This window comes from Oryctolagus cuniculus, chromosome 17, assembly GCF_051225735.1.
Source record: "Oryctolagus cuniculus isolate XC-2025 breed Fujian yellow rabbit chromosome 17, ASM5122573v1, whole genome shotgun sequence".
Taxonomy (NCBI): Eukaryota; Metazoa; Chordata; class Mammalia; order Lagomorpha; family Leporidae; genus Oryctolagus; species Oryctolagus cuniculus.
Window position 1 is genome coordinate 44456947 of NC_142883.1, and position 13159 is coordinate 44470105.

Below are 13159 nucleotides of genomic sequence, written 5' to 3' on the forward strand. Positions count from 1 at the left end.
CCCAGCCCTCCCCGCCACCCCCTTCCTGCCAGACTGCCTGCCAGGAAGGCTGCAGATCTGCAGCCAGAGAGACCCAGATTGTTGTTGGAGAAGTGGCAGGTTTGTTTGCTCCTGAGCCCGCTGAGAAATCTCAACAATCAATGGCCAACAACACTCTGCCTGCGGCTGCAGCATCGATCCTCCCCTCCCAGGGCTGGCGGCTGGGCAGCAGGTAGGCAAGTGGAAGGAAGCTAGGGCAGGCTTGGGCCTCCCTCCTGGGGCTGGGCCTCAGCAGAGGCTGAGGGGGTAGGGTGGGGTAGCCCGGGGTGCCAGGGCAGTCAAAATTGTTCCTCTGACTCACCAAGATCCCCAAAGAGGGGGAGAGTCACCCAAGACCACTGAGCTCAGGGCAGAGACTTCAGGGAGCACAGTTCACCCGACTCCCAGCCCCGTGCTCCTTCCTAGCCTCCAGGTGTTGGGAGGAATATTTTATTCCTTTGCCACTAAGAACTGAGCAAGCTAAAATGTCCTTAACCTGTAGCAGTAAGGACTGAGAGAGTAGACAGCGCTGGGAAGCAACGGTTACCAGAAATGTGCCAGGAGAAAGTTAAGGGCTGTTTATGTTGACAACACAAGCTTGGATTTGGTCTATAAAAGGCAGATAATAGCTTCTATCTCATAGACATGATATGAGGGCCAAACGAGCTAATGTATATATAGCACTTAGTAGAGGGCCTGGCACATAGTTAGTACCTAATAAACACTTGCTATCATTGCTGCTGTAGTGTTATTGTTTGACTAGTGATATTCTCCCAGCTTCTGGCTGCCTGTACTGAACCTTGGTGCTAGGCTGGGGGAGTGGACACACTATTGGCTGAAGCTAGGTTTTGCAAAATGAGCAGGTACTTTGGAGTAGCCTTTCTGCTTATTGGCGGCTTATAGGGTAAATGACCTAATTTCAAAACTCAGTTTTCCCATTTATGACATAGGAGAGGATTAATTTCTCCTTGTGAGTATTAAAGAGAAAAGGCTTGACCAGTGAAAGCTGGGACCCTGGGGTTCTGGGCCAGGCTCCACACCTCAAAACATATTTGTAGAATGAAGGAATGAATGGTGGATGAATATATCCCAGGACCATCTCTTTTAAGAGCTGTGAAAGACCTGAATTGCTGTGGTCCTGGATGACTTATAGGCTCCTGCCTCTTAAGAACATACAGGCCAGGCCAGCTGCTCCACTTCCAATCCAGCTCCCTGCTAATGCACCTGGCCCAAGTGCTTGGGCCCCTGCCATCCACTTGGGAGACCAGGATGCAATTCCAGGTTCCTGGCTTTGGCTGCCCCAGCCCTAGCCCCTGCGGCCAATTAGGGAGTGAACCAGTGGATAGACCCCACCACCACCACCACCATAAGTCTTTCAAATAAATAAATCAATCTTTAAAAATAGCATGCAGGGGCCAGCGCCGCGGCTCAATAGGCTAATCCTCTACCTTGCAGCGCTGGCACACCGGGTTCTAGTCCCGGTTGCTCCTCTTCCAGTCCAGCTCTCTGCTGTGGCCCGGGAGTGCAGTGGAGGATGGCCCAAGTGCTTGGGCCCTGCACCTGCATGGGAGACCAGGAGAAGCACCTGGCTCCTGGCTTCAGATCAGTGCGGTGCGCCAGCCGCAGCGCGCCGGCCATAGCAGCCATTGAGGGATGAACCAACAGAAAAAGGAAGACCTTTCTCTCTCTCTGTCTCTCTCTCTCACTGTCCACTCTGCCTGTCAAAAACAAAACAAAACAGCATGCAGGCTCAGAATTGCTCCATGTTGGTCCCTTCCAGTTGAGTGAGGGTGTCTAAAACTGAGATGGATGTGGGTACTAAGGAGACAGATGATACACAGTTGTCTCTCCCTTCCCTGGGGCCCTAGGTTCACACAAGGCCTCTCTCGGCCACAGGGGTAGTGGATGAGTGCTTTGAGAGGGACCCTGGTCTTACCTCCACCATGTCTACCTGTATCACTCTCACAAATTTATTCAACATGGACTAAGGTCTTCCCTGTGCCAGAGGGGACACAAGCTGTGGAGACACTCAAGGGACTGGGGAGAGGGGGGGCCTTGGCCCACTCAGAATGGCCACCAGAGCCCCACCCCCCAGCTACCTCAGGCTGATGGCGTGACAGCTTAATTTGTAGAAGGGAAAAACTAAGTAAAGGCCATAATTTACAGTTGGGATAATTGGCCAACTGTTAGGAATGGAAAAAATCCTAACACACAATCTATGTAAAAATAGTGTGCTTGCTACGCAAACTCAGCTTCAAGACGCAGTCCCAGCTGCCATGGTCCCACCTCTCCTTTCGAATCAGCCAGCTGACCCCAAACTTCTTCCAAATAGGCAGTGTGGAGCTTCCCCAAGATAGAGGTCAAGCCGAACAGACTTGGGGTCCTCTGAGTCCAGTCTTGCTGCTGCAGAGCAGCAGGCAACCAGGCACCAGTGACCCAGCACGAGGGTACCTTGAGAGGGGAAGCCACGGCGTGCTGGGAGCACAGAAGCCCCCGGCCCAGGCTGGAGGAAGCTGAGACTTCCCCTGCCAAATCATACAGTAGGTGCCCTTTAAATGAAGTGCCAGCTTAGCCAATACTTGAAGCATGTGGTAGACTGAGCCAGGTTGGCCCAGGAGGGAAAAGAATTTTCGGCAGAAGGAATGGCAAGAGCTCAGAAGCTGTTGAGAATCTGGCAGTTTGGGAAACGGAAGCTGAAACGCCTCTGGCTTGGCTTCCCAGAACTGCTGCTTCCTGTGGGAACTGGCTTTGGAGACCTCCCAGTGCCTGATTCCCACCTCCCAGCTGCAGACTGGGACTGGCAGCACTGCCTCCTCCAGGGACCTCTAGTCTATACAATGTGGCTTCCCCTCCGTGAGAGGAGGTCAGAGGGCTGAGGACTCAGAATTACTCTGCATGATCTGAGAAGCCCTTTGAGGCGCCAGTGTGCTCCTGGACTTGGGCACCGCAGGCTTGGTGCACCCTTGCATGAAAGACTCCAGGTGGAGGCCCAGAGAGGCCACGTGGGAGCCCAGGCTCTTAACCACCCAGGCTGACCACTGCTCCCTCACCAAAGTTTTCCCTGCCTAGGGGCCTTTTACATGGCTTTTTTTTTTTTTTTTTTTTGGCAGGGGGAGGGGAGGATTGGGAAAGGTAGAGAAAGGAGCCCTGATAGCTCTGCCCAGGTGAGGGAGCAGCATCTTGAGCGGAGCCCAGCCAGGCGGTGGAGGCCTCACGGGGCTAGAAGTGGGGACAAAGACGGAGGGAGGAGGCTGGAGGACCTGAGACTGGTGGGAAGGAGGGGCTGGTGAGACAGGCTTTTTGATCCGCCCGCAGCATGCAAGCAGCCACGGTGCACCGAAGCTGAGGGTCCACCCAAGCTTAGTTCCTAATTAAGCCAAGTTTCTAATTAAGCCCCGCCCCCATGCCTCCTTGCTCCCCATTAGCACCCCACTGTGTCTGTCCCGGAGGTACTTGAAGTTGCCACCCCGCTGAGGAAGCCGGGATGGCCGCCAGGGCCTGACAAGCTTGATGAGCTTAGGCCTGAGAGGGGCAAAAAGCCGACTCCTCCTTCCTCCTCTTGCCCATGGTGGTCTCCGATCCTCCAGGGGCCTCCTGCCTGCCACGTCAACCCCGGGCTCCGAGTAGAATCCAGACTGTCTCCCAAGGGGCCTTGTCCCCAGCACCACTTCCAGATCCCCAAGTGCCAGGCTGGGGACAGGAAGCAGAGTCTAGTGTGGGCTTTTGGAGCAGCCCCCAGACTCAGTAATGTGCCGTCAGAAGCCAGCACCTCCCCAAGAGTCTGCAGGAATCAGTAATTACCATTTTAGGTTAAGGCAAGCCTAGTTTGTTAACTCTTGCAGCACTGGGCTCTGGGAGGCCAAGTCCTTCTTCCCCTGCTCTCCTACCCCTTCCAGGTCTTACCGCCCAGACACTGTCCCCAGTTCTGGGCAGTGAACAACCTGAACTTACCACCCTCCAGCCCCTCTTCCTACCACATTCTCCAGCCAGCTCAGAGAGGTGGAGCAGCAAATCCAAGGTCACACAGCCAGGGAGGCAGCCACCCCCCATAGAGACCCAACCTCATCCCAGTCTCAGCTACTTCCACCTTCACAAACTCCCCAGGCCACATCCACACATGCAGAGTTTAATTAACTTTATTGATATTCAGAAATTAGGAGAATGACTAAAGGTAATTGCTCATTAAAAATCATTAAACTGACACAGCAGGCCCAGCACACATAGCCCCTCCCGCACTGGCTGGTTCCCCACTGTGGCAGGATCCTCTGGGCCCCGCCCACTGGTTGGAGGGCGCCCCTGGGCCCACCGCATCCCTAACGCCTGAGGCTGCAGAGGCAAGTGGGGGGGGGGGGAGTAAATCTGCCGATTGGGCCGGCCCAGCCCCACCTCAGCAGCCTCCGCCTCCCAAGCCTGCTGCAGCTTCTGAGCTTCGGCTGGCTGCGTCCCGGGTGTGAACACAGCTCCGAAGGCTCTTTTGAGGCCCCGGACTGTGAAGCTGAGGAACATATCGCCCAGCAGCAATGCCTCAAAGCCCAAGGCCTTGGCTCCAGGAGGCTTGCCTTGGCACAGCTCAAGTCCCCAGGAGCTCTCAGCCAGCCAAAGGTACTGCCTCCCAGCGAGACGACTCACTACCCCAATGACTAGGGAGGGAGCAGCCTCTGGGCCACCCAGCCCCGACCTCTGGGCTCTCTTGCCCATCAGGCTTGGCACTACGGGCTGCTTCCTCGCCTCCCTTGCGGAGTACAATGTCTTGTCCACCATTGGCCCCTTCCCCACACATGCCTTCAGCAGGTTGCCCCACGAGAGCACTGGAGATCCTGCTGGGTCAGAGAGGGGCAGTGGCAGAAGACAGACTCAGCCACTGCAGGGGGTACAGATTCCAACCGATCCTCACACCTACACCCGCAGTGGGGCTGTTGGGACTCCCAGCTACACCAGCGTTCCTCCTGGGGATCCGCAGTCTCCCTTCAGTCCTGCAGGGAGCTCTCTGGCAGAGGCTGCATCCCCACACCAGTAGCCTCACCCCTATTCACTGCTGAGCCCTCACCCAACATTCAGCTCTTGGGAGGGCAGACACACCAGGACCCAGTGCTCCACATTTGGGGGGCCTTGATTACATTCACATGGAGACAGACTCACAACATCCAAGCCCCAGGCTCCATGCCAGGGGACACACACAGCCCCTGAGCTCCTGGGGAGCTGCCCAGTGGGGAGGACATGCTACCCCAAGACAGGTTCCAAATGCTGAGGGACATCCGCAGACAGCCCTCCTCCCCTAACTCTTCCCAGGGCACGGCTGGTCTGACTCCGCCTCCTCCCCCCATCATGACCATATGGTCCGAGTTCCCTGTGCTGCTGAGGACTGGACCTGGTGTGGGCTGCCAGGTGGCAAGGTAGAAACACGGGGCTGCTGTGCCAGGGGAGCTGGAGGCTCGGAGAGGGGCTTCCACGACCTTTGGTGGCAGAAGAAAATTGCCGGGTGGCCAGCCCAGTCAGGTAGCTCTCCAAAGTGGCCTGGGAAGACTCAGCCAGGGGTAAGAAACTCCCATCTTTCCCCCTTCCATATCAGGTGTTATGAACCAATGGCGGAGGACAGCGAATCTAACTCTTAAGTACGGTTCTGGCAACCATCACCAGCTCATCCATAGCAACTGGAGAAGGACCTGAGCTTCGCTGGATGCAAAGAGAGCATGTCTGAGCCGGGACGGCAGATCCAGACAAGAAACCCCGGGTGCACAGTACCCGCATCCTCTCCCCAACTCTTGCTTGCTACCCACTCCATGGCCGTGTTTCTCAACCCCAGACCGATGAAGTTGGGTACTGGACTCCAAGCGAGGGCTGGGAGCCGCAGGGTGGGAAACCGTTGCTCCCGCACGAGCCTGCTGCTGTGGGGTGAATGGGGGCCAGGCAGAGAGATCGGAGGGAGGCAGAGCTCCGGGTGTGTGCAATGTGTGTTCGTTCGTGTGTGCGCGCAAAGAAAGGACTTTGGGGAGGACAGTCTCGCAGGAGCTCAGCTGCTGCAGTCCAGGGCAGAGAGAGGAGTTGAATGGAAGGCCCTGGGCCCCTAGAGTTTCTCCCCAGAATTGTGCTCTGGGTTCGGGCAGGAGGTGAGCAACGTATCAACCCCAGCCTAGCCGCTGTCTTTATCCGTCCCTCTGCAGTGAGGATGCGAGGGGCCCCAGAACCGGCGGCAAAGTCGAGCGAAGTTTGGAGGGCGGCGGGGGAGGCGGGACCGAGGGGCCCCAGCCGGACCGTCCCGACTCGCTGCCCTGCGCGTCCCCGCGTGCGCCCCGGCGCCCCTAGACGCCTGGAGTGTGGCGAGGTAGCGCGCGGGTGAGCGCGTGTGTGCGGGGAGGGGGTGGCGTGATGAATTGCAGCAGAGAAATCCCATTAGATCCGGGGAGATGATTAAAGGCGAGGTCTCGGCCGGGCGCGAATGGCGGGAGCCGCGGCAGCTTCCCGCCCGCGGAGCCCGCGCCCCGCCCGGCTCGGCCGGCGCCGGGGGCAGCGCAGCCGGCGGAGCTCTGTGCTTGGGCTGGGTCGCCGGACGCGCGGGGCCGGCTGCCAGAACAGTCTTCGCTGGGTGGCCCCGGGACCCCACCCCCGCCTCCGTTCCGCCGCCGGACGCCGGGGTCCCTTACCGTGAGCCAGGAGCGCCAGCAGCAAAGGCAGGAGCAGCAGGGCTACGAAGCGCATGGTACCGGTCGCGGCCGCGCCCCGGGCGGGGGCCGCGACAGGAGGGCGGGGGGCCCGGCGGGGCGTGGGCGCAGGGGGGCAGAGCAGGTCCGGCCGAGAAGAAGGAGCCGGGCCGCCGCCGCCGCCGCCGCCAGCGCCTGACAGAATCAGCACCACGGCCAGCGCCTGGCGTCGGCGCCGGGGATCGCCGCGCGGGGCTGGGGGCGGGGGCGCGGGAGGAGCGGCTTACCGTAAAGTCTCAAGCAAAGGCGCAGAAGACCCAGAGGCAGGCGGGCGCACAGTCTCCGCGTCCCCGCCAGCTCAGGGGAAGGATTGCCCTACTAATGGGGGCACACGGCCCTCGGCCTTTGGTGCTGCCCGTGCTCAGCCAGGTCTGCCATCCTCTCTCCCATTAGCAGCCTGTCAGGGTGTGTGTCGGGGGTTCTAACCCGATTCTCCGTGAGAGCAATCCCTCCCCACTTTCTCCACACCGGCCTGGTACCTGAGGCCGCCAAGGGTGACCTGGGAAGACATCCGCGAGTGAGACAGCTGGTGAGGCCCGCGTGCCCTTGTGGCAGCTCCGTCCTGGGTGGATAATGAAGATGGCTTTTGAGCGTACAAAGGACAATAAATTATTACTTTGCGCTCAATAAATGCCAGGGCTCCAGGCAGCTGCATCAGCAGCAAACTGTGCTCACAGAAAAGCTTAATTATCCTGATATTATAGTTAAAAGCCAGTGGCACTCGCATCCTAGGAAGACATTCTTTACTTGGCAGGAGGCAACCTGGGCCAAGCTGTGGGCAGCTGAAGTAGTGTCCGGGGTTCCCATGTGGCACTGATCGCCACGATCCTGCCCTGGCTCCTCTGAAGAACCGGAGAAACCTCAGTGATAGCTAGTTGGCACAGACTCTTTCTGCCAATCCCCACTTGGGTCCTTGGAACTGGCGGAGAGAATGGGCCAGGCATGGGGAGGGGGTCCCCAGGGCTGTTTTAGATAGAGATTCCAAGGAAGCCCAGGAGAGCAGCCAGGGAGGTTGAACCATTCCAACACATGGAAACTAAGCTTGCAGGGTGTGAGGCAGTGGGGGGTAGGGACAGTCACAGCTCTGCCACCTCCAAGGCTGCTGCTTAGACATAGGGGGCCCTGAAAGGACTCTCTTGAAAAGCTTCAATGGATGAAGGGGGTGCATGATCCCATGGCTGATATTCTTATTCCTGTAGAGGAAGAGGAGGGCTGGCATCCCTGTGGCTCCCCCAGAGAAGGGCAGCTTAGTGTTCAGTCCATTTCCAATGAACCTGGCTCCTCCCCAAAGCTTCCAGACCCCAGTCATTGTCCGGTGCCCTTCCTGACCTCAACCCCTGGAAACTTATGCTCTCATCCCTCACAGTCTTTCAGCCCTGCTTGTGGGATTCTGTCCAGATCCTCTTCCTGCAGGCTCTGGGGTGCCAGCGTGGCTGCTGTACACAATCCCACGCAGCACATAGGTGGTGTGTGGAGTCAGTCCAGGGAGACGGTTTCTGCGTGGGCGATTTGAGAAGCTGGGGGAAAGAGGGCCGTGGCAGAAGGATGGCTGGAAGGGGGCAGGGTTGATGGAGGGGTGATGGAGGGCAGAGGTGAGGTGAGGAAGGCAGGAAAGAAGCTGCTCTACCAATAGAAGGGGGACAGGCTCAGGGCAGTCGGCGAAATGCTGGCAAGTATGCTGATATTCCTCCTTTTCTCCTGGAAGGTATTCCTAAACTCCTCCCGGATCAGTGTCCCCAGGCCTAGGCATGACACGGGGTGAACCTTGTATACCAGGTTGACTCATGGGAATTGTTTCCAGTATTCATTTATTCCATTAAATTGAAAGGCAGAGAAAGAGGGAGAGAGACCAATCTTCTGTCTGATGGTTCCCTCCCCAGATGCCTGCAACAGCCAGGGCTGCATCAGGCAGAATCCAGGAGCCTGGCACTCCACCCAGGTCTCTTGCATGGGTGGCAGGGACCCAGAGAATTGAGACAACAGCTGCTGTCTCCCAGGATGCATATTAGCAGGAAGCTGGAATCACGATCTAAGCTGGGACTCAAACCTAGGCACTCTGATATGGGATATGGGAGTTCCAAGTGGTATCCTAACTGCTATGCCAAATGCCTGCCCTAGGAATTTGGAGGCTGGTGGCAAGCTCATCTAACTCTGCTAGCACCTGGGCAACTTGATGAGCTGGACATTAACCACAAGAAGGAGAGGAGGAGAAGCCAGAAACTTTGTCATGTCACCCTTCCTACTGTCCAACTAATAACCTAGGCATTCAGAAGGGGGGGGCCTCCAATGGAGACTACAAGTCCCAGAATACAGCACTCTGCCCTGAGCTCAGAGGATGGGTTTGTACTGCATCATGGGACTCATAATGTACCAGGGGGACTGGTGCTGTGGTATAGAGGGTAAAGCTGCCCCCTGCAGTGCTAGCATCCCATATAGGTGCCAGTTCAAGACCTGGCTGCTCCATTTCTGATCTAGCTCTCTGCTAATGGTCTAGGAAAGCAGTAGAAGATGGCCCAAATGCTTGGGTCTCTGCACCCACATGGGAGACCCAGAAGAATCTCCTGGCTCCTGGCTTCGGAGCAGCCCAGCTCCAGCTGCAGCAGCTATCTGGGTAGTGAACCAGCAGATGAAAGACCTCTGCCTCTGCCTCTCTGTAACTCTGCTTTTCAAATAAGTAAATTAATATTAAATAGTAATAATAATAATAATGTACCTGGGCTGTCCCTCCTTCCTAGTGATGGTCCACTTGGCCTCTGTGCAATGGCTTCCCAGTTAGGATGAGGTAGAGCCTGAACAGATGAGAGAACGGTGCAGCCTGTCAAACACCTTCCCTCATGCTCTCCAAGGGACTCATTCTGCCCAGACCTTGGCATTACCTACAAATTAAAGTAATAAAACGCCCAAGGGGACATTCAGCTGTATACAGGGCTTGCAGGCTTATAAGTGTGAGTAGTTCATAGGCACACTGGAAATTCATAGGCATCCTGGGGGGACTTACTAGCTTCCCTCACTGGTTTCCTTCTCCCATTCTCTCTGTGTGTCCCCCCCACCCCCTGGCTCTTTGTTTCTGTGTTCTGCTAGCTTAATTGCCTATCCTCTCTACCAGCTGTTAACTCTGTGAAGAGTTAACATGTCTGTCTTGTCTACCCCTAGCCTAGCCCAGTGGCTAGTGTGCTGTAGATACTCAATAAATATTTGTGAATATACGAAGGTGGTGGGGAGTGTCTAAAGGTGGGTCTTTAGTGTCAAATGAGTGCTGTGAGATAGTGGAGAGGGGGCAAGCTCTTCTTTTGGGGAAGTCAATAAAGGCTTCACACATGAGACCAGCACTGTGATGTAGCAGGTAAAGGGGCTTCTTGCAGTACCGGCATCCCATATGGGCGTTGGTTCAAGTCCTGGCTGCTCCACTTTCAATATAGCTCTCTGCTATGGCCTGAAAAAGCTGTAGAAGATGGCCCAAGTGCTTGGGCCTCTGTACCTGTCGGGGAGACCCAGAAGAAGCTCCTGGCTCCTGGCTTCGGACTGGCTCAGCTCTGGCCATTGCAGCCATTTGGGGAGTGAACTAACTGATGGAAGACCTGTCTCTCATTGTCTCTGTGTCTGTAACTTTGCTCTCAAATAAATAAATCCTTTTTTTTTTTTTTTTTGAAAAAGTCTTTGAACAGCAGATTGGTGAAATCAAGTTTAAAATATTTTAAAAATTATTTATATATACCTTCATTTTATTTGACAAGTATATGTATATGAGAGAGACACACAGAGACAGAGACAGAGAAATCTGCCATCCACTGGTACAACTCCTCAAATGTCACTAACAGGGGACCATCAGGCCAAGACTGGGAGCCTGGAACTCAATCTGGTTCTTCCATGTGGGTATGACAGGGACTTGAGCCATCACCTGTTGCCTCCCAGGGTGGTCATTTTCAGGAAGCTGGATCAGAAGTAGAGTAGCTGGGGGCTGGTCATTGTGGCACACTGGTTAAGGCCACTGTCTGTGATGGTGGCATCCGGTATGGGCTCCGGTTCATGTCCTGACTGTTCTACTTCCGATCCACCTCCCTGCTAATGGCTTGGGAAAAGCAGTGGAATATGGCACAAATACGTGGGCCCCTGCCACCCATGTGGGAGACCTGGATGAAGCTCCTGGCTCCTGGCTTTGGCCTGGTCCAGCCCTGGTTGATGCAGCCATCTGGGGAGTGAACGAGTAGATGGAAGATACTTTTTGTTTCTCTCTCTCTCTGTGTAACTCTTTTTTTTAAGATTTATTTATTTTATTTGAAAGAAAGAGTTACAGAGAGGCAGAGGCAGAGAGAGAACTTCCACCCGCGGGTTCACTCCCCAAATAGCCGCAATGGTCAGAGCTAAACTGATCTGAAGCCAGGAGCCAGGAGTTTCTTCCAGGTCTCCCATGTGGGTGTAGGGGCCCAAGGATTTAGGGCATCTTCTACTGCTTTTCCAGGCCATAGTAGAGAGCTGGATTGGCAGTGGAGCAGCAGGGACTTGAACTGGCACTCATATGGCCTGCTAGCACTGCAGGTGGCAGCTTTACCTGCTATGCCACAGTGCTGGCCCCTGTAACTCTGACTTTTAACTAAATAATTTTTTTTTAAAAATGGAGTAGCTGGGACTCAACCAGGTACTCCAATATGGGATATGGGTGTCCCAAGTGGCATCTTAACTGCTCACCCTCAAGTCAAAGATATTTTACATTGCAGTCAATGGAGAGGAGGAGGAAGGATATCCAAGATGGGGGCATGGCTTATGCAGAGGCAAAGCAGTGGAAAATGCCAGGCAGTTGGGGTCAGTGAGATTGGGTCTGGTGCAGAAGGTCTCTGTGGGGAAGCAGGAGGAAGGGGTGCAGCGGGCTGGGGCCAGGCTTTGAGAGGCTTTGTGGACGTCTGAGCTGCAGACATCCTGGGTGGTTCCAGTGAAGGGGTTACCCCACCAGGACGACATTTGCATGTAAACAGGGGACTCTGGAATCCTTAAATGGACTTTGAAGCACCATGGCAAGTGGTAGGAACTGCAGGGTTCACAGCTGACTCAGAAGGGAGGATGTCGTTGCAGCCCAATGGCTGCCTTAGGATTGAAAGCAAGAGTGAGAAACGAGGCTCTCCCTTCCCCGTGACCCTCGCAGCCCCTGCCCAGACAGTGGCAGACATCCCTAGAGAATCCAGCCTCCCTCCGAATGGCTCACCAATTTGCAGGATCACAGGCACATTGGTGACTTATTTTGAAGTCTCTGCTGGGGTGACACTTGGTTTCTGAGTGCGAGGAGGAGAAAATTACTCTCATCCAAGACAGCTTCCAAACCAGAGCCACATCTTCCTTGAAGCCAGGGGGTTTTGGGGCTCCCAGGAAGCAGGGGCAGGGGCTGCCAGCCCACTCCAGAGTCTTCAGCTCAACTTGCTGGCACGGCCCACTCCTAGGAGAGGGCTCCCAGATTTTGCAGGGTCTGGAACAGCCAGGGATGTCAGGGCTCCTGCCAGGTCTCTGGATTACCCAAAGGGAACCCTCTTAGTCCAGGGGCTTAAGGACGGCCCCGTCCTGGGAAACGTATAGTCCTGGCTCCTGAGCATTCGCTCCCGCAACAGGAGTGGGACCAGATCAGCTGTAGCAACAGCCCAGCGTGGATGGTGACAGCAGCAGAAAGTGGTTTGAAGTGAGCTACTTTCCATCTCCAAACTGAGGCCTCCAGCCTGCCCACTCCCCCAGCCAAGGCCTTTGATCCTCCACAGCTCCATAAATGTTTAATGCCACCGGCTGGGCAGAAATGAGGCAGGTACTGGAACAGCAAGACTGGGGCTGGGAGTTAAAATCCACGATGTTGGCAGGATGATTTTCCCCTGGAAGCCCTGGGATGGGTGGGAAGAGGTTTCTGCTCCCAGGGTTCCAGTTTGTGGCACCAATAAAGGAAACTCTTTGAACATCACCAAGAGGCTGGGAATAAAACAAATAATCAATTGCAGAAGCCGAATCCCCGGTTTGATTGAAGGAGAAAGATGGAAAGTTAAATGACAATCAAATGCAAATACAGCTCAACAAACACCACAGCAATTACCAGGCACAGGAACCACATGGTGCTTGCAGGCAGCGGGGGTTGGCAATTTGGAAGCCTGGGCCTGTGCAGAGGTGACTGGTGTGGGGCTATTTTAATGGACAGTTAAATAGATGCAAAAAACCACTGCATCTACTTTGCATACATTGCCGATGAGTGGGGAACTGGAATCCCAGCACTCAGAGGGAGGCTGTGCTACCTTCTGTGGCTGCCCCCTACCTCGCTTCAGAGTGGAAGAGGTTCTGAGTACCTGGAGGTGAGGCTAGATTGAGCACCAGACCAGAGGATGTGGAGGTCCATCCCGGCCTCTAGTGACGACCCCTAACACCAGCTGGTGCTGAAGGTGCAAGGACAGAAACTAAAGGAGATTTCCAAGAGGGGGCAG

General features: G+C 55.4%; 2 protein-coding genes across 5 annotated transcripts in view; one reads left to right on the forward strand and one right to left on the reverse strand.

The window, feature by feature from the left end:
- Nucleotides 1–6902, reverse strand: part of SEZ6 (seizure related 6 homolog) — a 45272-nt gene extending 38370 nt beyond the window's left edge. For 2 of the 4 annotated variants that reach the window (XM_008271002.5, XM_008271001.5), the window contains exon 1: nucleotides 6660–6902. In XM_008271002.5, the coding sequence (XP_008269224.3) occupies nucleotides 6660–6714 (55 nt within the window). In that variant the 5' untranslated portion in view covers nucleotides 6715–6902. The remainder of the gene's footprint in view (nucleotides 1–6659) is intronic. The other 2 variants (XM_008271000.5, XM_008270999.5) reach the window with 2 other exon arrangements.
- Nucleotides 1–13159, forward strand: part of PIPOX (pipecolic acid and sarcosine oxidase) — a 105857-nt gene that overhangs the window by 43140 nt on the left and 49558 nt on the right. The gene's annotated exons all lie outside the window — the stretch shown is intronic.